Source organism: Myotis yumanensis, unplaced genomic scaffold (assembly GCF_028538775.1).
Source record: "Myotis yumanensis isolate MYYU_CA2020_CCGP unplaced genomic scaffold, mMyoYum1.0.hap1 SCAF_12, whole genome shotgun sequence".
Taxonomy (NCBI): domain Eukaryota; kingdom Metazoa; phylum Chordata; class Mammalia; order Chiroptera; family Vespertilionidae; genus Myotis; species Myotis yumanensis.
Window position 1 is genome coordinate 42,895,519 of NW_027223763.1, and position 26,940 is coordinate 42,922,458.

The 26,940-nt window shown below is 41.3% G+C and overlaps 1 protein-coding gene across 1 annotated transcript in view; it reads right to left on the reverse strand.

Moving 5' to 3' along the window:
• Window positions 1–977: 977 nt before the first annotated feature.
• The window catches only part of CFAP95 (cilia and flagella associated protein 95), a 116,318-nt gene continuing 90,355 nt past the window's right edge, over window positions 978–26,940 (reverse strand). The window contains exons 6-7 of the mRNA XM_070430151.1: window positions 4,179–4,231; window positions 978–1,238 (exon numbers count right to left, since the gene is read on the reverse strand). Of these exons, the coding sequence (XP_070286252.1) occupies window positions 1,103–1,238; window positions 4,179–4,231 (189 nt within the window). The 3' untranslated portion in view covers window positions 978–1,102. The remainder of the gene's footprint in view (window positions 1,239–4,178; window positions 4,232–26,940) is intronic.

Genomic DNA, 26,940 nt, shown 5'->3' on the forward strand with positions numbered 1-26,940 from the left:
CCTCTCCACAATTTCAATTTTTAATAGGAGTTTTAACTTACTTACTGATATACATTCTATGATAACTTCGAAGTTTTAAAGTTACATATATTTTTAATTTACTCTGCTGTTTTCAGCTACATTAAAGCCCAAATTGGCTCTTCTAAAATTCAGAATGACAGTTTACCTATTCTTTTACTAAGTTCAAAAATGGGTAATATAATTACTTTATTTACTTTGGCACCTCTAAAAAATCATTGCAAATGTGATAAGTTTTAAATGTTTATGGAAATCAACTTATATGCAAACAACTTAAAATCTATTTTCATTCCCTACAATTTGCATTTCTGCATTTCAGATTGGCTTGTGCTGTAATGTGATGTGAAGTCTGATTGCTAATTGCTTAACTACATAGACAGTTTCAAGAGGCACAAAGCTATAAACAATTTTCATAAAAGTGTGGGTTAGAAGAAGCCTGTTCTGTGAATACTGGAAGGTGTGCAGAAGATGGCCAGCATTTATTCTGGTTTATTCAAAGGCCAATCATGACAGATGATGATAAGGTGGCCTACTGCCAGTGATTCATTCTTTTCATTCAATTCCCCCCATGACTCGTGGTTATATTTTGTTACCTGGTATGTTTAAAAACATAAATAAGAGGGTGATATGAAATTGTTTATTCTCTTTATTTCTTACCTCAGAATGCAATTTCAGGAAAGTCCCTGAGAGGTAAGCTCTTTTGAGTAGACTTGCTGATACCTTCAGCGCTAATCATCGTGCACATGTGCTGCCTCACACTGGCTTTCAAGGTTAAGATTGTAGAATTTCAAGCTGGAGGGTCCCTAAAAATTATCCAGTCACTCCCAGTCATTGTGTAGATGAGAAAATTAAGGACCAGAAAGACTGAGTGACATGCCCAGTGTCACACAGCTAGTTAGTAACTAAGGTAAGAAGAGAGCCCAGATGTCTGGATCCGTAGGCCAGTGCTTCCTCCCCTGATTCCTCTTTAGGATTCCAGTTTGATTTCTGTCTAAGCTGTACCTTTTATATAGTTAATTCAAGGCTTCCTGAGTTCTAATCCAATAGCCTACCAGATGGTTGCAGCAAAAAAGCATAGTAAAGGTCAAAAGTTTAAAGAGGCAGCATCCTGATACTGGGCCAAGAGCAATGAGTTAGGTCTCTGAAGCCGAGGGTTTTTTCTGTTCACCATCAGGTGACATGATGAAGTTTTCAGGCTCGCTGAGCATGAGTGTCCTCCACTGTAAAACAGAAAGGTAAGAAGATCAATGAAATAGTGTAGGTGGAAGCAGCCTACAAGAATGGTGTTCAATAATTGTTCAATCTGAATTGATTGGATAATCCAGGCACCCAAGTAAATGGCAGCACAGGACTCATAAAACCACTTTAAACCTGATTCCTTCTCTGGAAAAAATTATTCCAGTGGACCCATTCAGTCAAGAACTATTTGTTGAACACCTACCATGTGCCCACTAGGCACTGTGCTAGGTACAAGGGATAAAATAGTAGCATAAAGACAGGGTCTCTACTCTCAGCAGTTATACAGACTAATGGAGGACACAGAGAAGTTGCCAGACAATGACCTGTTCTGACGGCACCACACAGAGGAGGGGATCTTAACCTAGACCAAGAGGACTGGGGAAGATTCTCCAGAGGAAGCCACTTGGGAGCTGAGACCTGACAGAGAAGCAGGAGTGACCCAGACTGAGAGCAATGGGTGAAATGGTCCAGGAAAAAATACAATGTGGGAGTTAAAGGTAAAGGAAAACTCCTTTACCTTTCATTCCCTGGGGGAAATGAAGGAAATTGATTACGCCCTGGTTAGAGTGCAGCTTAAGGCTGCAGAAGAGGCTGAGGCCAGATCTGATAGGCCAGTTTAATGTACTTATCGTAACAGCAATAGAAAACTGAAAATTTTTAAATTACAAAGTGAAACAGTAACATAAATGGCTGTTGCAATGAGGCATCAGGGTTTTTTCTTAACTTTGAATTCTTTTAGCAGCATGAACATATCAATGTATGTTCAGGTCAGTTTTTAAATAACTCATTCTCTTTTGTTCATCATCCATGTAAATCGTTAGTCAAGTTATAATCACCCCCACTGGATCTTCATTTTTTAAAAAGTTACACAGGCAAGTTGATTAATTTTAGTCAAAGTGACCACAGGGCCCACAATCACAAGTGACCAGTAGGGATGAAAAAATATTTACATGCACTACAAAGTTTTAAACATTTCCAGCATTTGAATTCAGAAGAAAAGACAGGAAGGACCAGGATAAGAACCCAGAGTGAATACATGAACAAACAAAAAAAAACACGTGATAATATCATGCTCTAAACCGTGCACCTATTAAAACCATCATGCCCAGTCTATTCGCAAGATGCGAACGCTCTGGAAAGCTGGGGCACCACTGATGAGCTTTGCCAGACAAACCGGGTCATGCCCAGCAAACAGGGCCTCAGTGGAAAAAGGATAAACTGTGTTTGCCAGAAGTGATACCATGACCAGCAAACTTTTCCTGAACCTCAGCCTAGAATCTGGCTCTGCCAATGCACCCAACAGCTGAGGTTCTGTCCCAGGGCTGGTGAGTCAGGGCCCATCTCCTGTGTTCTTTTAGGCCAGGCAGGGCTTTTACATCAGAAACCCTCCTGTGAACCGGAGACACATCAGTAAGGCAATGCCAAATTCCGTGGGTTTTATTTGTCATTGTAAAGCCCATGAACTAATTTCTGGCCAGCTTTATTCGAACATGTTCTGCACACTTAAGAACTATAAAACAAACAGGAACAGCAACCACTTGCAGCTATGGGGCATTTTTCCTTTTAAAAGCTCAAGGCTTCAGAAGTTGACACAATGTTCTCTGGGAAAAGCACTCCCTTCAAGCTAAATATTTCATTTACTCAAATACAAAAACTGATGGACCACAAACAAGGGGGATGGTAGCAGCTGTGGGGGAAAGAGCTGATGACCAGAGGCTTTCAAGTGGAAATGTGAAAAATAATAACAAAAAGAGTCTTTCGGGTTAGAAATGTGACAACTGTCTGGGAGATGGGAATAAGGACAGTAGGCAAGGGCTCTTTGCAACTTCTGTTAAATTCTTACTTTTAGCACTTAGTTGTTTAATTGCATATGTAATACACACCTTTTAAAACATTATTTATAAAAATAAACAATCCCTTAAAAATGGGCAGAGCACCTGAATAAACATTTATCAAAAGAAGACATATAGATGGCCAATACAGATATCTATGAAAAGATGATCAACATCACTAATCACCAGAGAAATACAAATTAAACAGCATGTCATAATGGCTATCAATAAATCAACAAACAATAGGTGTTGGCAAGGATGTGGAGAAAAGAAAACCCTCATACGTTGTTGACGGGATTGCAAATCGGTACAGCCACTATGGAGAACAGTATGGAGTCTCCTCCAAAAATTAAAAATGGAACTGCCTTATGACCCAGAAATTTCACTTCTGGGTATTTATTCAAAGAAATCCTAAATACTCATTTGAAAGACATATGCACCTCTATATTCATTGTAACATTATTGACAATAGCCAATATATGGAAGCAATCCAAGTACCCATCAATAGACAATTGGATAAAGAAGGGGAGGTACATCTATGCAGTAGAATATTACTCATTCATAAAAAAGAATGAAATCTTACCATTTGCAATATGGATGGACCTAGATGGTACTATGCTAAGTGAAACAAGTCAGAGAGAGAAAGACAAATACCATAGGATTTCAGTTATATGTGGAATCTAAAGGACAAAAAAAAACAATAAAAGAGAAACAGACTCACAGATACAGAGAACAGATTGATGGTTGCCAGATGACAGGGGCATTGGGGAGTGGGTGAAAAAGGTAAAGGGATTCAGAAGTACAAAATGGTAGCCACAAAATAGTCATGGGGATGTAAAGTACAACAAAGGGAATGTAGTCAATCATCTTTTATAATAAAAGGCTAATATGCAAATTGTTCCCTTGACCAGAAGTTCCATAGGGAGTTCGACCAGGGGATGGGGACGGCCGCTCCCTTCAGCTGGCCCTGCCCTGCCCTGATCACCCAATCAGGGTGGGCCAGCCAGACCCCACCCATGCACGAATTTGTGTACCGGGCCTCTAGTATTGTAATAACAATGTATGGTGCCAGGTGGGTATTAAACTTACCGGGGAGGATGACTTTGTAAATTATATAAATGTGTAACTGCTATGCTGTACATCTGAAATAAATATAAAATAATACTGAATGTCAACTACAATTTAGGAAATAAAATAAAATTTAAAATGAATATTATATATAAAGCACAAGTTTATTACCCCCAAATTTGGAAATTACAGATAAAGAAAAATGAGAAAAGGTAATTCCAGCATTGAAATATAATCCCAGTTAACAGTTTTGTAATCATCTTTCCAAATTTCTGTTGCTCTAGTTCCCTCACTTTATTTATAACTATATGCACATGATCTCATTTTTATAAAATATAAATTTATATATTCACATTTATGTTTAAAATAGGATCATACTGCACATGTCATTTCAGAATCTTTCTATTCTTAACAATCATGAACATCACCCCCTTGAATATAAATTTGATGAGGGTAGAGACTTCGCTTGTTTTGCTGTTTCCTTAGCATCTACAACAGTACCTTTGTGTAGGCATCCAATAAATGTCTATTGATGGAATGAATAATGAGTGAATATTTTTTCAGTTCAATTAAGCATAGATATTTATGCACATATATTAATGTCTACTATACATAATTAAATACTCGCATATATATATATATATAATTATCATACTAGCACAGCTGTCTACATGTACCAATCCTATCACCTTGGGTCAAAAGCTACCCCTTTATCAAACCACTTTCAGCCTCCCAGCTCTTTCTCCTCTGATGACCATGGAGGTACCAAAGACTGAGACTTTAACAATTCAGCCCACAACAGAGGTGTCATTTGATAGATGAGTTATCTTAGCCTCAGAAAGGCGAAGTGACTTGCCCAAGGCCAAAATGAGCTTTGCACTCAAGTCCTTCTCATTCCACATCTGTTCTCTGGAGCCTCTGTCCCCTGAGTCCTCACCTCTCACCTACTCCCAGATCATCTGCAGTGGTGCCTGTGGCACACTGTAGGTGTTCCATGAATCCTTGTTGAATGAACAATGACACACCCATAGGAATGAAGCATAGTTGGTTAATGATGAAAAGATACGTGCAGAGATTGGAATGTCCAAGTGAATTGGTCTGGGGGCTGAGAGGGAACTGAAAAGACTGATCTAGGGACATAGTCCAAAGTGGCCCACCTACTAGTAATCTTCCATTCAACAGCCAGAGACGTGAGCATGATGAACCTTGCTTCAGACAAAGTTAAAGGTATTTTAGAGAGGAGATTCCAGCCCAAAACAAAAGCAATAGCTGGATGGTACCCACAGGCCTCTTCAGAAGGACTAATATGATTTAGAATAATAATCACACAAATAAAAAATCTGGGACCTAGAATAAAAAAGTCAGAAAGAAAAACTGCAGGTAAAAGTCTAGAATCTTGAAACAATGAACAGAAACTTGCCACACTATCAGGAATTCTTCCTTCACTACAAAAACAGGAGATTAAAGGAGTAATGCTCTCTCCTGCTTCTCTAGCTTTGAGATGGCAGCAAACACTTCCAGTGCCCACCCCTACCCCTAGGCCAGCGATTTTCAAACCTTTTCATCGCAAGGCGCACATAAACTAATTACTAAAATTCTGCAGCACACCAAAAATATATATTTTGCCAATCTGACAAAAAATAGGTATAATTTTGATTCATTCACACTGGATGGCTATTGTTGTGTTGGCTGTTGTCAATTTTCTTTTTCATTTGACAATCTAAGGGAAAAGAGCTCAGTGTCCTTGACTGAATCATGAGGTATTGCATGTTTTAGGAATTCTAGTGGCACACCAGTTGAGAATCACTGCCCTGGGCCCTTACCAGTCTGACTTCTAGACACCAGTCCCTGCATGCCTCCTCCATCTGTGGACTTTCTCTTATCCCTGGAGTCTGCTCTGCTCTTGTGTGTGACAGATTAGCAGGGCCAGGGAATGAAAAGGAGCAGCCATTAACCAATCACTGCAGGAGCTGATGGATAAATGCCCAGATCCTTGGCCACTCCAGTAGAATAACTTGGACGTGCAGAGTCCACACTGCCTCTCAGAGCTCCCCAAAGCCTCAGTTGCCCCCGTAGGAAATGGCTTGATAACACATTACACATCAGCTGTCTTCCCTTCCCTGTTTCAGTTTCTCATTCCACCATGAATGTTTCCTGGGATCACTTCCTAAATAAATTACTTGCACCTGAACCCTCGTCTCAGAGACCTGCTTCTGTAGGAGGAAGCAAAGCTCTGCTCTAGGGCAGAACATGTACAGGGATGCTGGATCCAGCTGCCCCTTCCACCACAGCCTTCTCCTACATGCCATCTCCCCATCTGTGAGTTAGAGAGGAAGGCAGTTAAGGAAATAGAGTCTTGAACATACTCAAAGAATGTGAAATCATCTCCCAGTAAAATTCCCTCATCTTAAAAACAAACCCATATTCCAGGGTCTCAACCTTAACACAGACTTTCTAAAGTGATGTTTTAAAATACAGGTCTGCTACTAAAGGAAGGATACACCAAAAAAAAATGGTCAAAGAAATGTGGAAATGCTGGGATTGTTCTAATCTTTTGTATGGTAAGGGGTACCCAAAATACTGAAGAAGGGGACAGAGTGTGGAACATCTCCCAGGTTATTTGTCTAAGAGTCTCTTGAGAGGAGGGGCCCACAGAACACACAGAAGGAGATGCTGCCTCTCTATAACATAACCCACAGGAAACCCTCCACAGTGCAGTCTAGGCCTCAAGTGAAGAAGGCACTATTGGGCTGTAGGAACAAGTGGCATCAGGACCCTCTAGGCCCCCACACTCTCCTGCCTCTGTTTTTTCCCTGTGTGCTGGCTTCACCGGGGAGGAAACTGGCATCTAATGCCCCTCACCTTCACACCTGTGGCTCCAGCCCCTATAAGGAGACTGGCTTAACTATTTCTCAGTCCCAAATCCAAAATCTCAGGGAAGAACATTTTTGTTAAGTTCCCATCCCGCAGATGAAATAAGGCTCGGAAGGCATAGCCAAATTGTATGAAATGACTGGTCCCAGCACAATGATGTGACTACTAGTATATGTGTTGGAGAAAGGCAGGCAGTTATAGGTCCAGGATGACAGGAAGCCTGCTAACACCTTAGTGATGGGCTGCAGAGTGAAAGACAATGGGATGAGAAAGTATTCAACCACCTCATCCCTGATCAATGCTCTCATGGGTTAGGGGGATGGGGTTGTGTAGGAAGCAGTGAGCTCCAAGTGGAAAAATACTTTAATCAAAATCCTGTCTGACTGACCAATGAATCCACAGATAATGAGCAGGAAAAAGGTCTGCTAGCCTTGAGATATCTTTAGACAAGTTTTTGTGTCATAGGGCAATTCTAGCAAGTGACTCATGAGAAGGGAAAAAATAAAAGGATTCCTACAATATCAAACAAGTCCAGAGGCCAAGATTAAAAGGAAATAATAATAACACCCAGACAGATCCTGGACTGCAGCATTTCCAGGCAAGAACACCCAAGTTCAGGTACCTCCAAGGCATTTTTTTTTTTTAATAATTAGGTAGAGAAATGCAGTTGGCCACAGGAAGCGGAAAGGAGAGGATGAAACTCTTGCTAAGAATCAAAACTAAACTCACATCACTTGTGCCCTATCTCTGGTAAAAATGTCTTTCCTATTTGTTCATTGATTCCGATGGTAAGTGAGTCTTTCTGGCCGTGGTTCCAGGGTGCTAGTGAAATGAATCTCAGACAGAAAATGAAAAATGAAGGCTGCAAAGTTCAGGGAATAATAGAAAATTAAGTCTTAACTGGCTGCTGTAAATATCACAGCCAGAAAACAGAGCGCATCCGTCAACTCTGCTGTCAGTGACTGGCGGTAATGAATTCCCCTCTCCATACACAATTACCAGCGATGCATAATAGGGTAGGGGGTAAGGAAGGGGTGATGATAAGAGAGAAAGCAAGACAAATAGGATCTGCAAATTAAAGTATTTCTTTAGTAAAGAGCGCTTCTTCTCAGCCACAGCCATCATATTTTCCAGTAATTATGCCGATAACACGAATAGTAACTAATTCCATCAACGAGTTTCTATGATCCAGGTCCTGGGTAGATGCTTTACATGTGTTATAATTAATACTCACTACAGCCCAAGAATTTGGTAATATTATTATTATTCCTATTTAATAAATAAAGAAAACTGAGGCACAGAGAGATTAATAAAATTATCTAAACCTCATAGTAAATCTGTGCTCTCAATCATTATCCTATATTGATTTCAAAATATAAACACACACACACACACACCAGCCAACATGTTTTGAGCATCTACTCTGCACTGGGCTCTGTGAATTTCTAGTTTAATCCTCACTACAACCCACCAAGCAAAGCAGGTTTTCAGTAAATTGTGGAATAAATGAACAACTGAAGATTAAAACAGAGCCATGCCTATCACTAATTGCTAAAGTAAAAAAACAAACAAACCCAGAAACCCCTCTGTGTTTGCACTGGCAACACCGTGGTCCCAAGCTATGGAGGGCCAGAAAAAAGTAAATGAGGGTTGAAAACATAAGAGCAATACAGACAACAGGAAAAAAAAGATTTGGGTTTGAAAAATGAGTGTTGTATAAAATTACTACCAACCCACCCAGTATGAAACAGACTTCCTAAACTGATGGCAAATCTTCTAGACACACACCCACATGAATTAGATTATGATATGGTAGCCTTGGAAGAGTAGCAAGCACTAGACAGAAATAAAAATGCTGGGTCCTACATCTGGCTTTTCCAGCTTTCTTAGTCATGTGTGCTACCACCAAATGTTTCGCTGCACCCAAGGTTAGGCATGGCCAGATGATGTGCTCGGCCAATGAAGTATGACCAGCAGTGATGTGCCCCTTTCGGGGAAAAAGCATTAGAATCAGTGAGTAGTTTGCACTGTTCTCTCTTTTTCTGTCATGATGACAGATGTTCTCTCCTCTTCTGTCACCATGACTGATGATGTTCTCGAAGGCATTCGCCACCCTACATTCCTAAGTAAAAATGACATGGAGCAGAGCACCCACAGTGAATAAAAAATAAATATGTTGTTTTAGCCACTGAGTTGTGTTGATTGTTACTGTAGCATAACTCAGCCCAACCTGATTGATCTATCAACTAATGAGCTATGAGAACTAGTCATTTTACCTGGCTGGGTATTAGCTTCCTTGTGTGTAAATCTAAGGGATTAACCTACAGCAGGGAGGCTTAATCTGGGGGATCCATGAGGAGTGGGCTTCGGAATGACAATGAATCCCTAAAATTATTGCAAATAGTGTGTATGTGTGTGTGTGTGTGTGTGTGTGTGAGGGGGGGGATTTTTATTTTTATGGGGCGAGGGTTCATAGCTTTTTCAAATTTTAAGAGGGTCTATGTTATTCAAAATTAGGTTAAGAACCTGGATAATCTCTAAGGTCATTTCTAGCTCAAATGTTCTTTGAGTAGGAAAAGTAGCTAATTGGGTTCCTCTCTGATCTGGTATTTCAGGACTTGCTTTGAGTCAAATTTTATTAAGGTTGTTTTCAAATAAGTTTAAGAGTTCTGCTCAATAGGATTGCAAATATCAAACTCTCAGGAGGTATTCCTGGGTGAAAAGACAGTATTCAGAGCAATTCTTTTTAAACTAAAGAAAGAAAGGTTCTTCAAAAATTGAAAACAAGGACCCAGATCACATTTGGTGGGTGGCACAGAGTGGGCCCTATGCCTGGTGGGAAGAAGAAAGGGCCGCTCTTCCAAAAATACATCCCCACACATAAGTTAATGTCTGAAAGGCCAGAGTCTAATTCTTTAGCTGAATGCAAGAGCTCTCTTAAATATGAAGATGGCTGAATAGACTAGGTTATAGAGAGAGCCTGAGTGTTATAGATGGACAACGAGGGTTCAACATGCTCTTTGTTGGGCCACAGTTTTCTCATCTATAAAATAGGGACAGTAAAACAGCCATAACAAGGAGAGTCCTAGCAGCAGATACAAAATATACTCAAACAGGGTAATTGAGGAGGGTTTTATGAGGGACAATGTGCAAAGCTGAGTTCAGAGTTCAGAGAAACTAACAAGTCATGTTGAAGCACTGGGGAGAGTTAAAGCAGGGAGTCCTTTATCACTGCTAGACCTGAAGGCACAAGGAGAAACAACAGTTCCCACAATAAGGAGAGAGCTATGCCTGTAGCTATAGAAAAGGGCTATAAGCAGGAGTAGTGGCCTTCCAAGTGAAACACAGACACCGTCAATCCCTGGTCCAGCAGAGAGGAAGCCTTGATCTCCCTCTCTTCTCACCCTCCTCTATCCTGCTGGTACCTCCACTGGCCAAATCCAAGAAGAAGTCAATGGGCAAGGAAGCCCATTGTTAGGTTCATAGAAAGTCAGTCTCCTGGGGGCAGAGAGAGTGGGGAGAGGGGCATGGATGGAGATCCATGCCTCAGGATGAAGCCAGCTTGCCAGGGAGGTGGGTTGGGAGTTGGAGAGCTGTTGCTGAATGCTTTGAATCAGGATGAACCTGCACGTTATGCTGCAGATTGAACATCTGAGATTTGTCTGCTATTCCCCAGAGAACCATTTCAGATGGCTATGCTCAACTCAGCCCTGGAGCACCAAGACACCAGCCCTTCTGTGACACTTGCTGAAACCCCAAGCAGCTCCTATCTTCTGGCTGTTTAGGAGATACACCTTTTTAAACAACAAGACCTAGAATCGAAGAAGCTCCTTAGGCACACAGTAGGAGGTGTATTTACAAAATACTGACTTCTTGCTCAAAACACAGCCCTGCAATTTTGGACCTTGTGATATTCAGTAGCAGTTTTATTAACGAGCTTTCTACTGAAACTTGTTCACCAACTGACATAGATGTACTTAGCTCAGATGTGACATACAAACTGTGGATACACCTTGGTTAATAATTTCTCACTGTATTCTGCAAAGGCAGCTTCCCTCAGAGAGACTGTGGAACTATAATATCAGGAGATTGTAACTGTTCTATAAGAGTCCTAACCAGAGGGGAGACAGCTGATGTTTTCACCTACTAAGCTTCCCTTCTTCCTTCTCCTTGAAGAAAATGTTCTCTTTCATTTGACAGAGTCTGGGTGGGACTATAAACATGTGGCCTGAGCTGAACCAGTCAGATTCTTTCCTCTAGGAATTTTAATTTTCAGGGGAGTGACCCAAGTTTGGAAAAAATCATTGAAACTAATCAATCCTAATAGTGGCACCCCCAAAGGACTGCTCATTTATTCCTGCCTCCTACAGATCCCCAGACAAGCCTGGACTCCCATCTGCTGAGGTCTGGCTGCTCAGCATTTCCTTTCATCTCCTGAGCTACCCTGACTGTATCCTTTTAGTTCATTATTCTTTGGCTTAAGTCACTAGATCACATGTTTAGGATTGACAAGAACAGTGCCTTGGACAAGGTTTTAGCCTGCTTTCACTTCAGTTTACCACCAAACCAGCCAATAAGCAGTGCAAATGGTATATGCCAGGAAAGGATGCATTTGAGTGAGTGGGTCCTGGTCCTTCATAGAGGCATTGCCAGGGTTCAGAGGACAGGATGTCCCATGTGAAGTGAGAATCCCGCCTTATATACCTTTATGTTGGAGTAAGGATCAAGTCAGTGTTCAAGAGTTTAACTATGGACGTACAAGAAAAGCTTTGCTATTCCACAACATCATCATTCCCATAGGCTTCCATTGAGCTGCTAATAGGCTTGGCCACGCCATATCACTGTTGGTTAAGTCCATCTCTTTCCCTTGTGACCAAGCATTTGATAGACACAGCTGATGAATTTTAGTTGCTCCATAATCTGAGTCCCAATTCCTTTCTGTCTTACTACCTGCTGTTCCCTTTCACCTACTCTACAGGACTATAAGGGGAAAATATGTTTGTGTACACGATCACTAATGCTCTTAACATATTGTTATGGGGAAACCCGTAAGAGACGACCACCAGAGCCAAAGGGTAGAATTTAGGAGCCTTTATTAGCTGGCCAGCGACTGCAGTTACAGCACCCCGCCGTAGCAAAGACCCAATTGCAGCCCCGACCAGATGTAGAAGTAAGCTTTTATTCACAAAAACCACAAAGTGGTTGGCTAAACACACACAAAGTTTGTCACTCCATTTCTCAACACAGGTCACAGACTCATACCTTTGAAAGGTCACAGGTTACAGACTCATACCCCTGAAAGGTCACAGGCTCATACCTTTGAAAGGCCACAGGTTACAGACTCATACCTTAGAAAGGTTAGACTCTTCACCCCTGGCTTAACCGTGACCTGCTTGTAAAAGATGTTAAGAGGGAGCTGTGGTCTTTGCAACAGAGCCAGAGACTGTGATGACCTAATTTAACTGTAACCTTCTATTGTTCCTAAGCCCTGGGGCATTTATTACATTCCCTACTGGTCTTTACAGGAATCAAATCCTTGATTCAGCATCCTCCTCTAAGATTCGGGAGTATTGGGTGTGTACTCGACTTTGTATGAAATCGAGGAAGCGTTTGGCAATGCAGGGGCCAAAAAGGAGACCTAGCAACAGGAGGATTATTGGGCCCACTAGGGATGACAGGAGGGTGGTCAGCCAAGGGGACCAGGAGAAAAGGTTTTCATATCAGTTGCCCTCCGCCCGCCAGGCCTCCTCCCGATCTGCTAGTCTTTTCCGGAGCTGACTGAGACTTTCTCTAATGACCCCTGAGTGGTTGGTGTAAAAAACATCAACAAACTTGATGTTTCTCCTAAGGCAAGACATAATCCACCTTGCTTTAAGAACAGAAGGTCCAGCCCTCTTCTGTTCTGAAGGACCACTGAGTTGATAGAAACACATTATCTAGAGCCCTAGAGTCTTGAGACCACTGAGTTGACAGGGAAACATTATCTGGAACCCTCAGATCTTGAGATAATTGTGCTGTCCTGGTTCCCAGGTACAGAGGAATTTGCTTTCTAAAACCAGTAGAGTCACAATCAATGGGATGTTCACATTACAATCAATAAGGCATTCAATCGAATGGGATGATTTATACAATTCAGAAAATCAAAGTAACTTGTCTATTGTTAAGCCAAACAGCAGGGTTAGAGTTAAATTATAGTTTCTACCTGAGATGATTGCTACCATACTTCATTATTACCTAAGCAAGCATCATTTTCCCATTTTATAGATGAAGAATGCAAGCTCAGGTAGGAGGCCAGCACTTTTACGCTGCAGCACTGGAATTAAACCCAGATCTCTTTGACTTCAAGGTCCACACTCTGGCCTATCCCCTTCTGCTAGGTTTTTTATTTAATTTCCAACTCTAAGTCTTTTGTGTCCTTGGTTAATTCTCTCCCTTCTCTGGGCTTCTTTGTAGGTACATCATTTTATCTTTCCACAAGATTTCTGGGACAAGGTAGATGGGGAATAGATGAGAATATTGGGTTAGGTTCCAGAGTGGTTTCTGGTAACTGGGAAACCATGCAGCTATTTCTATTCTTTTTGCATTTTGCAATTGCTACTTTTAAAAAAAGAAAGTAAATACAAACATTCTATCTTTGATTTGGAGTTTGAAATTCTCCTCTGCACTCTAAGCTAATGAAAAATCCCAGGCCTTTCTAGCTATCGATCTTATCTCTCTATGTGTTTATATATTTCTTTCTACATTTGCTCACCAAGGCTTAGTTCTCAGTGGCAGCTTCTCTTTTCAAATTACTCCCCAAGTATTTCCTGCATTGACAGTAAGTTGCTGGAATCACCATCAACAGCCTACAGTATTTAATGTTAGTTTAACATTTATCCTATGCCCTTGTAATGGAGTGACCCTCAGAGCCGACCACCAGGGACTCAGATCAAAATTTAGGAGCCTTTATTAAGTTGGCCAGCGACTACAGTTACAGCACCCTGCCGAAGCAGAGGCTGAACTGCAGCCCCGACCAGATGTAGAAGTAAGCTTTTATTCACAAAATCCACAAAAACGGTTGGCTAAACACACACAAAGTTCGTCGCTCCATTTCTCAACATAGGTCACAGATTCATACCTTAGAAAGGTCACAGGTTACAGACTCATACTCCCAAAAGGTCACAGTCTCATACCTTAGAAAGGTTAGGGTCTTCACCCCTGGCTAAACGGTGACCTGCTTGTAAAAAATGTTAAGAGGGAGCTGTGGTCTTTGCAACAGAGCCAGTCCTGGTTCCCAGGTACAGAGGAATTTGCTTTCTAAAACCAGTAAGATCACAATCAATGGGATGTTCACATTACAATCAATAAGGCATTCAATCAAATGGGATGATTTATATACAGTGGGGCCTTGACTTATGAGTGTCCCGACTAACAAGTTTTTTGGGATACCAGCTATCTCTTGGCAGATTTTTTGCATTGAGTTGATAGAGTAATTTGAGTTAACAAGCTCAGTCTCGGAACGAATTAAACTCGTAAGTCAAGGCCCCACTGTAATTCAGAAAATCAAAATAACTTTTCTATTGTTAATCCAAACAGCAGGGTTAGAGTTAAACTATAGTTTCTACCTGGGATGATTGCTACCATACTTCACCCTAAAGTAGCCCAAAACGGAAACTAATGGTTCTTTTTGTCCTAGCTCCTGCACCCCAAGTGTATTCAGGTAGCCAGCATCAAGCAGGAGAGAAAGGCAAGCTTCTATGACTCAGGAGCCAAGCTGCATCAGAGAACCCATTTTTTCTAGAACAAAATCTTAAATCAAGCAACCCTGAAGCACAGAGGTCCTTCTCCCAAGTATTGGTTTTCATCTCAAAGGAAATAATTGGATTTCTGCACTGAGCTCTGTGATCTACCGCGGCCAGCTGCATGGTCATAAAATCATTAACCCCTCACACAGTATTTTCTCTCTGCAGGAGGAAGAAGGAAAAGAGAGAAACACACTGCTCAGGGCCAAGGAAAAGGGAAACATTTTTAAAGTGATGCAATATAAATTCCACTAATATGGCATCCATTTCAATTGGCTTGAAATTATGGTCCACACTTGAGAATAAAAGCCAGAGAACTTGGATCGGAACCAATTTCCGCCTTCGGGAGCAACCCTGAACCTCACCCAGAGGTTGCAGTGGAAGAGTCTGAAATTCCAGCTCCAGCTCCATCTTTCTCTCCTGACTATTGGCTTTCACATCCATCTCCAAGAGGTAATCACCCACCAAGTGAGAGATGAAGCTAGTCTCTCCATTTCCCCTGCTTACATTTGCTTCGACTCAGTGGGGCTTTTAAAGGTTCACAAGATCCTCCCAGGTCAGCATGAACCACCTACTGAAGGAAAGGTAGGGGTGGAGAAAATGCAAATGAGGATGCAACACCACCTCTGTCCCCAGAAGCCTCCAACTGAGCATTTTGAATTAATAAAAAGGGTGATAGGGAACTGAAAAATATTAATTGATAAGTAGGGGTAAACTGAATGTATCTCTGTCTGGACCCTCACCAGGCACCAGGTTTCTCATTGCTGTTATTTTTAATTTTCTTATATATGGAAACAAGGCTCAACAGAAAGGAACTCTTCCCTTCTGTTCAATGATTTAAGGCTCCGTCAGATTTCAGGCTGATGAGAAAACTTCCAAGTGTATAATTAGTTATGGGTATCACTCCAAATTATTATGGAGTCTCCCCCAGAATTAGCTATATAGCACAAACTTGAGCTCATGGACCCAGGTCTTATCTCTCTCTAATGGGACTAACCCCATTAGTCAAGAGACCAGATAAAAGTCAAAGTTTGAGGAAAATAGCTAAAGTTTAAGGCAGTGGTTCCCAAACTTATTTGGCCTACCGCCCCCTTTCCAGAAAAAATATTACTCAGTGCCCCCTGGAAATCAATTTTTTTAAAATTTTAATAGCAATTAAACAGAAAGATATATGTATTAATGTTTCTACCTTTTTCATAAAATATAGTAAAGAAAGGTATAAATTAGAAACATTGAAGTTTGAAATTATGAAAGTATTTATTGAACTCAGAATAGAAAGGTAATACAAAAAAAGTTAAAACAAATGCACCTGTGGCCATCACGGCCGCGCCCCCCCCCCCCCCCCATCGCTGCAGTGCCCACCAGGGGGCGGTAGCGCCCATTTTGGGAATCACTGGTTTAAGGAGTGAGTATCTTTGAGAGTCTCCAATTTTTTTAATCCAACCTTTGCTGTGTAATCCTTCAAATTTATAGATAGCATCTTGTCACTTGTTTTAAACACTATTTTTTCAACTACTTTTGGTTGAGGTTAGCACCTCTGTTTGAACAGCTGCTCACCATTAGCAGAGAAACCATTCCTCTCTGCACCTGGAGAGATCCTGAAAAACAGGCTTTCATCCCTTTCCCCTTCAATCGAGTTAGTTGACCTTGGCCTTGCATCCTTTTGCTTACAACTTTCTTCTACCCTTAGAAAGTTAACTCTTAAAAAAAACTTTCAAAATATATTTCCCTTGGGGAGTTTTCACAAGCAACATGGGTTTTCCTTGCCACCCTCTTGGAGCTTTAATATTAGAATTTAAGGAATTATGGAGGAAGGGGACTTGTAGTTGAAGAACTTGGAGGCCAGCCCTCCAATGACTGTCTTATGTTATGTAAGTGAGCACCAGTCACTGTTAGGGACTTTTCATAATCACTATGAAAAGAAAGAACCACAAAAGTCAAATGTCAGCCAGGAAATAAGTAGATTACATTTGGGCAGATGGTTAATATTACGGGGGAGGATGTCCAGATTCATGATTTTCTTTTTCCATAGCAGCAATATCAACAAAACAAGACAACCTTTCTTGAGCAATTGAGGTAAATAACTCATGGTGTTCAAATATAGGCTGACCTCATGGCTCATTTCTCAGTCAACTATTGCCTATTGACCATCACTGAATGGCTAGATTGTTCCTATGATGAGACTTATATTTTCTGCCTAATTTATTCAACTGTTGGTATCCACATTCATCAGGATCATTAAAATTGCTTCTTGAGTCTAGCAAAGTTAAACATTGCACTTGGATTTGCACTTTCCCCTCTAAAACTGATGTTTTAAAATGTCACCTCTGAATTATGACACAGTGTTAGGTTGATAGTAGTGTTTTCATCCCAAACAGTCTACCTATCTGTTGGTTGAGGCAATAGTCCACATCTGTTAAAGGAATGAAGAGCAGTTCTACTATATCCAATATTTTGGGTAGTGTAGAAAGTGGAGACACCACTATGGAGAAGAGGAGGAAATATTATAAAGAGTGTAGGGGACTCATTCTCTCCTCTGTCTTCACACTGACTTCCAAGTCCAACTCCTAGTGAAAGGTATCTTCAATGTCATTTGTTTATTTAAATTTGCCAAATGATAGGCAATTTCCCCCAAAAGGTTATCAGCCATGGAGCCATGAAGGATTAAATCACTCACCTAAATTCATTAGGCATCAATATCTGAATACTACATAATTACAGCGGTCAATCATAGATACTGTGAATATGCATACTTCACAATACCCACTTTGGAAAAATGCAGACAGCATCATCGTTACCACCTCATACACCCAGAAAAGCATAATTTTTGGTGCAGCAGGTCCCCCAAACAGAAACCAAGATCTTCATCTGTGTTCAACTTAAGGCTGAAAAGTTCCAATGTAACTGAAACCACTTATAAAGAAACACTGAAATTTAAGGGATTTAAATGGTAATTTTGTCCACATTAGATTTCTGCCTTAGTGATGTTGGAACCTAATCCCAAGTACTTTGCAACCTTAATAGACCTCCAAGACTGAACCCATTGACTTCTGAAGCTAATTGAGTTTCTCACTGTGCTTATGGCAACGCCGTTTTTACCATAACAAATGCTTCAACATTGAAATTTTCATTAACTTAACCTATTTCTTTATCAATAATATTCCATTTTGGAGCATGCACTACATGCAAGAGACTGTACTAGATGTTGTGGGAGATAAAAAGAAATACGTAAAATAGTTCCTGACCCCACTAAAATTATAGTTGAACAGGGTGAGACCTGTGTGCATACGGAAAGGTAATTAAGGAAGTACAATGTAAGAACAAAATGGTGTGGACTAATGGGAAGACCTGAGGCAGCATGGCAACCATGTACAGTCCTAGGCAGACAATGCCCTGCAAACATGATGGTCTTAACATTTCCCCCAAGTGTGAATTTATTCAGTTAGTCTTCAAGATGTTTCATTTGTGCAGATTTGTGCCACAGCCATCATTTTATACTCATCTTTGACTACATGCTCTGCCTCCAAGATTCTGTTTATGTTCTTTCTAAATCTAGGCTTGGATTATTCCTTAAACACATTCTATTTCTTTTATGCCTCCTTAGTGTCCTCATTAGGAAAACCCCAAATTACAGAGTAGGTGTTCCTTTTTTCAAAGCTACTCTTCTTCTTAAGTGATAGTCCCTTTTAGAATTGACTCTGACCTCATTTTACCCTTCTATAATTAAAAAAAACACCAATGGATGTGCCTGAACATGCCCATTTGTTCCTTTCTCTGCCATTATGAATTCCGAGGTGACTCAGTCACTTCCTCCCATGTTTCCCACACCTTCTGTTTCACCAACTGGCTTTTCCTTTCTGGTCAGAATTCAGTGGATGCTCTATTCACTTTGTCCTCTAATCAGCTATTCCACTTTTAGCAACAGGAGCCTCCCAACAGATGTTTGGAGAGTTAAAGACATGACATCACCACATAACTATTATAAGGCCAAGAGGTTCCTACCCCCTTACCACTTTTCTGCATCCTTTCATCTCTGCCCACAGAGTTCTACACATAATTCCGGAGTTTTCCACGTGGTATTTTGTTAACATCTAGTGCTCTGACTTAAGTGGGAGGGTTGGAGCTAAGAGAGGTTAGAACACCTACCAGACATAGATTTAGGGATGAGTCAGTAAGTGGGGTCCAAACCAATCTATAGACCCTGCAAGTACACAAGCAGAAGGCAAACACTCTACTTTAGGATAGTCATGTGGTTTCAGGAAAGAAAATTCCACTCCAGCTGCAGGAATAGATAGAACATGTGACTGACACTATGGCAACATAACATTTCACTCCATAACCAAAGTGATTGGTCAGAAGTGAACAGACCAATAAAGTAAACCTCAGGACTCTGGCTGGGGATGTGGGGATGAAATTTCTCTTGCCTGTAGAGGCGACCCAAGAAGTCTGTAGGTCGGGATGTTGCTCTAGCCATCTTGGGGCCTCAACTCCATGAAGTTGACACCGTGGAAGGAGAAATAGACAGAATCAAAGAAATCAAGTTCTTGATGACATCACTGAATTGCAAAATCAAGCCTTCCCTTTGCCTCCTCTTTAGGATTTTCAGTTGCTTTTAATGTTGAAGCCTGTAGGAGTTGGGGTTTCTATTCAAAATGTGTTCCTTTCATTCCATAACCTGATCTGAAATTATGTTCCACCAAATTTAACAATAACCAAGAGACTGGGTTAAAACATTGTGTTTACTTTGTTTATTTTTGATAACTACTGGTATTCTGGGTATTAAACCTAGGCAAAAAAGAAGTAGGTTGTTTGTTGGTAAAAGGCCTGGAAGATGTCAGTGGAGAGAGAAAAAAACTAAGTTGCAATGTATATACTGTTATTGAAGGGACAGGTGTCAGGATCTAATCTTGGCTAGAGGATGCAGTAGAATTTTGGCTGAGTTGGACAGGAGATTTGAGAGATACAGAGAAATTCCCAGAGGACAAAGCTCAGAAGGAAAGACAGGTGACCTGTGTCAGTGGTGGATGGATTGAGGGATCTTTAATTGGTGTGGAAGACAGAGTGGGAGGTCGAAGGGGCAACAATTTTGAGGATTGTTGGGGGTGGTCAACAACTGACTTGGAGTACAAAGTCTGTAGGGAGTCAAGTGTAGTCAAAAAAGAACTGGTGGACTAAAAAGAATAAAGAATGACCAACGGATGAGAGGTGATGTAGACAAAAGGTGAGTCTAGTAGGAATGAAGGAATGGAGAGTTGGCGGGGATAGTGTATGATTGAGGCAGGATAGTAAAAATCCAGGAAAATTCCTTGGCAAGTGGAATGGGGAAACTGATTCAAAATAATTAAACAAGTCCAAACAATTTGATCCACTTATAGCCAGCTAGTCAGTCTCAAGACCTTCTTTTCCCTCACGAAGGACACTTGAGAGCAAATGGTTGATACTTCTCCTCTCTAACCAGAGAATAAACAGCTTAAATCACCTGGTTGGGGAGATAGCTAACAGAGACTCAATTAGTGCCACTTGTGCCAGCCAAACTCAAGAACGAATGAAGTAAGGGGAACAAACAACAAGAAGAAGAACAAGAAAAACAATTAGAGCCAGACAGATCCAAGATAAAAGTAAAGCAGTGAAGCTGACCTAAAAATAATCCCAAACTCCCCTATGCACTTATTTTGATGAATCAACATATTAAAGGACACACCTGGAAAACTAATAAATATTTTCTTATGACCCTCCCCTAAGATCTCTCCTAGAATTCCCACCCGCAGAAGAAAGATTTAAAACCTTCAAGACAAAGACCCAGCATGGGCTCCCTCGGGAGCATGCCCTGGCCTCTCTTTTCTCTCAGTCATGCATTTTTACTTTTCTTTCCTAAACTCTCAGAGTCCCCACTACATTTGCAACCTGGGGAGCAGTGGGCAGCAGCAGCTTGTCTGGGCTTACCCCCTGAACTTGTCTCCAAGGCCCCCCTTTTCTCTGACTTCCCAGTGAGCTAAAAGCAGCCCCGCCTTGGCTAACTGTGCTCTTATAACATATCTAGAGAGCCAAAGCAGAGCAAGCCTAGGCTCTCTCCTATTGCTTCTTCTACCCTAAGCCTGTCCTTTGTCTCACTGTCCCCAGCTTTAATATACATCCTCTCAAACTCACCTGGACTCGTATTGTGAAATCTTTCCTACACCAAGTAGGAAAGAACCCACACACTACAGTCCGGCCTGAGACAGACCCGCTCCGGGCTTTGTCCCCATCTGGTAACGGTCAGGGAGTCAGCTCTAAGTTCTAGCCACAGAAGGGCATCTTCACCTTCTACTCTCTGCCTTGCCTGCATGCACACTATAGAAAGTACAAGGAATTTTTCTTTCAAAATGCTGACTTTTCCACAGAGCAACCTCTCCCCTTGCTTCCATGGCCTCAGTTTCAGTCTTGGGCACAGACATGTCACATCCAGGCAGTTGGTGATAGCAACGGGACAGTTTCGCTAAATATCAATGATATATGTGAAATTCCATTCCTCCTCCCCCTAGCCATGTACATAAGTATCCATCAACCCTGCAAGCACCCATAAGAATAATCCTGTAAAGCATCCCTTTTCTGATGCCAAGAGTGGTCCCTAATCAGAAGGATTGAATTTTGCTAATAAGCTTTATAGTTCTCTTCCCAAGACTTTTCTCCCTTATTACACCAATACCACTTTCCACTACAACAGGAAAAGCACATGGTAAAAGCCCTAAGTAGCCACAGAGATGATCTAATCCACCTCCCTCCCAGGAAATGGAGGCCCAGAAAAATATAGATCTTCATACAGTCAGCTATGGCCAAGCTGGCATAAGCACTGGGTGCCCTGAGCCCAGAACCCTGAGCCCAGGTTTGTTTCTTCACAACACGAGGTCCTCTTCTGAACCAAACTTTTCCCTATGATCCATCTTTTATAGCAAAATCTATCTGGCTAATTGGTCAGAAAGTGAACAATTGACCCAGATTGAACATCAAGTCTTCTCTAAGAATTTAGAACAGGCAAAGGAGAGAAAGGGGGAGAGATGGAGAAGGAGATCGAGGGGGGTGGAATTTTTCTGGAGAGTCACACCTATAATATTTAAACTTAAAAGCTGTTGGAAGACAATTTTTTTCTATCAGTGAAAGAAAGCAGAGGGAGCTAGGCTCTCTCTTAAAGAGAATAAGCAGACAAAGAATGAAGCAGACACAGAGAGATCCACTCCGACTCTGTTTGAGGCCCCGGTTCCCATCTGCTCCTGGCTTGGCTGCATTCCTGCTCTGGAGTATTCTAAACCACCTCCTTGCCCTTTTTATAAGTTCTCCTATTGCTTAAGCTGTTTTGAGTGGATTTTATTCTCATACAACCAATGAGTCCTGATGAATAAGACCCAGTGCTGGGGAGCAAGTTTGAGCTATAATAACATGGTTTTGAGAGAATATGGCCATGGAGCCCACTGTCTCACCCACCACCACCCACCACTGTGAGCAAATAGGCAAGAATTAACCAGAAAAGAAGGCTTCTTTTAAATCTCCCTTTAAAATATAAAGAGGAGGGTCCAAGGTCCCTTTGCTAGTCTCAAAAATAGCTCTCTGCTTCACTCTACTTCTTTCTCCTAAATACATCGCAGGAGGAGAAATGAAGCTAGGAGCCCATCGCTTTAGTCATTTACAAAAATGGCTGAAATTAGAACAAATGGAAGCAGGAACTCTTACCAGTGGGCTAAATACCACAAAGGGCTGCCATAGACCAGAATCTATGTGCTGATGAATTAGTATATTGTGTCTCCAAAAATTAAAATGTGCATGTTCATTATCTCTCTCCCTCTCTCTCCCTCTCTCCCCCCCCTCCCCGCTCTCTCTCTTACTCTCTCTCTTTTCCTCTCCCCTCCCTCCCTTATAGTCTTACTGCCTCATGTCCCACTCTGTTGGTTCAGGGAAGGGAGGCAGACTTTCCTGAGATTGCAGAAATGATCACATGGCAGAGAAATGGCCATCAGGTCCAATATGATATAAAATCTGACCTGAGTTAGTACTGGGCATACAGCCAGCTGCACCTTAGTAACTGTTGGTCTCTGGCACTGTCCCAGACAAAGAACACTTCCTGGGCACATGCAGCCTCTCTGCCCTATGACTTTGGCCAGTTCTCTTAACCAACAAAAAGAAATCTGAAATATATTTGCTTTAACTATCCTAATGAATTTATTCTACACAAAGCAAACCTATTGTCTTGCACAATTTTAATAACATTCTGCATTGTTAATAGAAAATGGAAAAAATCTATTTTTTAAAAATGTCAGGTATATTTATTCTCTAGAAGAATTGAAGATTATATCTGGAAATCCAATTGTCAGAAAAACTATCGATTGTTTCTCAATATATTTCTTGACAATAAATTTGTTGTACCCTGGCTTTCCATGTGATCGAGAGAAAGAAAATTCGTGTCAGGTCCTGCTTTTCTGCCCAGAAGTCAAATCCTGGGTTGGAAGTGGTTCAGGGGAGAAGGAGGAGACTGTAGATTCTGCTGATTTGGGCAGAGATGGCATTCTCCAAGTTCGCTGCTCTGGAAAATGCCTGGTGTGCGCAGGCCTTCAGGAACATTTGTCAAGTATATGAATGAAAGAGCACAGGCTGAGGACACAGCTGGGTTTGAATCCCAGATCTGTTATTTACTAGCTGGGTGATCTTGGTCAACTTAATTATGATTCTCAGTTTCCACACTTACAAGATGGAGATAAAAATAATAAGGCTTTTTGTGAAGATTCAAAGTAGTGTTTATAAAATACCGCACAGGTACCTAGCATGTTATAGGCCTGTAATACACAATAGTTAGTAGCTTACTTGTGGATGATCACTTACTCTACCCATATAGACAACTAAATATCTCCTCCAAAAATATGGTGAGTGAATTTTCAGCTATGAATCCTTCTTTGTTTCCCTAATAAGAATGATGGGAAACCAAATTAGCAAATTCTTGACAACAACAGAAATCAATTGTTAAAACTTTTTAGTCTGGAGAATGGTAAAGGAGACATTACCAATCTCAATAGCCATCAACCCACAGCTAATTCTTACTCATCCACTCTCCACTTGTACATTAACTTGTACATTATTTTAAAGCAAATCCTGGGAGAAAAAGCTTTTTCTCTATCCTTTTAGATTCAGTGACTTGAGACCTGTAAATTAAACTGACAAAAGGCAGATTAAAAGGAGAAAAGGCATATAAGTGCATTATTTTTTAATTGTAAAGCACAGAGACATCACACATGGAAGTAAATACCCAAAGGAATTGGTGAAATTTGAGAGTTATATACCATCTCAATGGGGAAAAGGGGAGATGGAGAGCAGAGAGGCACTTCTGGGAGAACAAATAACTTCTTAGAAGCTGGGAAGAAAAGGCACTTATGGAAACACAAATGCTCTTTTGGAAAGATAAATGGGCTCTTAGGAGAATAGATAGGAGAGTGTAGTTTGTGACAATGCCTATTTGGGTGTGGAGTTGACTTCTCTTCTCTCAAGAGAACATTAGAGCTTCTCCAGGGATGGGGTTTATAATAACTGAGTTATTTTTGGAGGCACTGCTTTATAAGCAGATAAGGGACTTGAGGAACTCAAATCCCTTCAGCTAAAGATAATTCTTATGCCAAAGTGACATATTGTGGGGTGGCATTCCTTGACCTTGAACATCATATCACATCATCCATGGATGAATCAGGTGTTTTTAAAAGTCAGCTCTAAGTAAAAGAGACATTAGGAGGACAAGGAAAGGTTTGTCTAAAGGAGAATTAGAGGGAAGGCACTCTTAGGAAATGCACTTCAATGTTAAAAATGCAATTTATGGTTAAGAGATGGTGTTCAGAATAAACTATTTCAAAATATGACAACTTGGCATAGTAAATATTTTAAGCTGAAGTAGGATGAGAAAACTGTAGAAGCAGGAAGGTCTCTTTGTCTGACCTTCCCTTGCTTTTCTCCCCTGAAACCAGTTGTAAGACCCTCATGGGAGAGGTGCCCTCCTTAAACTCACAGTAAAGGAGCAAGCTTATCTCCAAGACAGAGGGACTCAGAGTAATCTGAGTGAAGGCCCTGCTAAGTTTCCCCAGTTTACTACACTTGCCTTATATCTCCTGTCCTATTGTATTTCTCTACTGCTGTCTTTTTCATCAAACCTATAAAAACACTCAGGCTTAACCATTTCAACCATTTCTTTGGATCTTTCTTTTCTTATGAAGGCATCCATGTCTCATAAAACTTATTTTAAATAAATCTGTATGTTTTTCTCCTGTTAAACGTCATCATTTTAATTTCTGGACCTCACCAGGAACCATTAAGAGGGTTGGTTTATATCAAGCTCAAGCAGTCAATTGTGTTTTTTTTTCTGGAAGTGTGGGAAACGGATATAGGGTTAAGCCTCGGACTGACCTGTTGGCAAAGTCACAAACAAGTCCCAGCTTAGAGGGCACAGTCCTCTTAGCATAATTAGGCTTGACCTTATAACACTCCCCAGATCTTATCTGGGAAGCTAATGGGCTGAGGGAAGTGCAGGAAGTGTAACTATGGTCAAAACAAGTGAAACTCACAAGAACTGTGTAACTATGGTAACCACTATCTTGTTTACCTCTGACTATAAAAGGTTGATGCGGCCTGAGCACCAGTGGAAGTCCTTTTCCTGAGTTGGACTTACCCACCTGGCCCCCAATATTCCCAAATTATCTTGTGTCTTTTCTCTTTCATTTGTGTGCGGCTCCTCTTCCAGATCCTGAACCCTGAACCACGCAGGACTGGAGGGAAACATTTACGACAGGAAGATAGATCTATATTGGACAGGCCACTTTTATCTTTCTCCTAATTCTTCCTAGAGGTTTGACCTCTTCCAGAAAGTGTAATCTGAGTCACTAAATGCTTGGGCAGGGTCCTCTACAGCTGGGTATTTGGGAGTCATCCCAGTCCAGCCTCCAAACTATGTGAAATGGAAATTCAGTTGAAGAAAAACAAATGATTTTTCTAATCCTGCTCCTAAGGAAAGGAAATAGACTCAGAAATGTGTCTAGGAGGGGTAGCTGCTTTAAGAAGAACTGAAATACCACAGAAGTGAAGTCTAGGCAGGGAGATAGGGTATGTGGTGAAACAGCTGAATCTGTAAAAGCTACCGGAACCATCAGACCATCCCCACTGGATTTATTGTTTAAAATAGGCCAAGACTAGCTCAATCCAACAGGGCAACTAATTTCACCTTACTCTAATCCCTTGTCTCATTATAGGCTCATTGTAATACACTAACATGCTATGCAACACACCCTGTGCCACCATGATCAGAAATGGTAAAGCCCATGTAAGGACACAAAATGGCAAATGGGGCTTTTCTGAGAAATCTCCACTCCTTTCCTAGATGGATCCTGAATATTCTTCCCCCTCATTGAATCCCCTAACCCTGCCCCCACCTGATCTAACAAATCTCAATGAAGGAAGCACATCCCACGAAGGGAGCTGCTCTGTCTGTGGAGTAGCCACCCTGTCTCACTGCTTCACTAATAAACTCTCTTTCACTTTCAACTCTATGCTCAAGTTTGAGTTCTTTCTGTGCAGTCCAGAACCCTCAGTGGGTGGCAGACCCTCAAGTCCGTGGGCCCCCAGAACTCCTGCATCAGAGAAGTGTAGCGAGACCTTTGTAGGAAATTGTCGAGAGCAGGAGCAGTAAAGAGGCACAGGCCTCAGAGCTGGGTGTTGGTGAAGGATGGGTCAGGCCAATGTACGCCCGAAGAGTTAGGACTTAGATAGTGTGAGAAGCAAATGCAAATTAAAAAACAAGAGGCTTAATTCTCCCTGTGGAAAATAAGAAACTTTCATCTCTCCAGTCCCTTTTCTTTCAGAATTTCTTTCTCTATCCTTCGCAAATGTATGTAAATCTTTTTAATGGCTAAATAAACCCCTAGCCGGTCTCACAACTTAGAAATATGTCCTCCAGGACCTGGTAGTCATCTCTTTGGAATGTAATCAGTAACAAAAATAAGGCCCCTCCTCCAGTGCCCTGGGAGGCTCTGGGTCTAACTTGTCACCTGAATGCAAATTGCTAAACCCATCTTGCAAAATGGACTGATGGACTGCAATTGTCCTCCACGCAGCCTATATGCAAGAGTGAG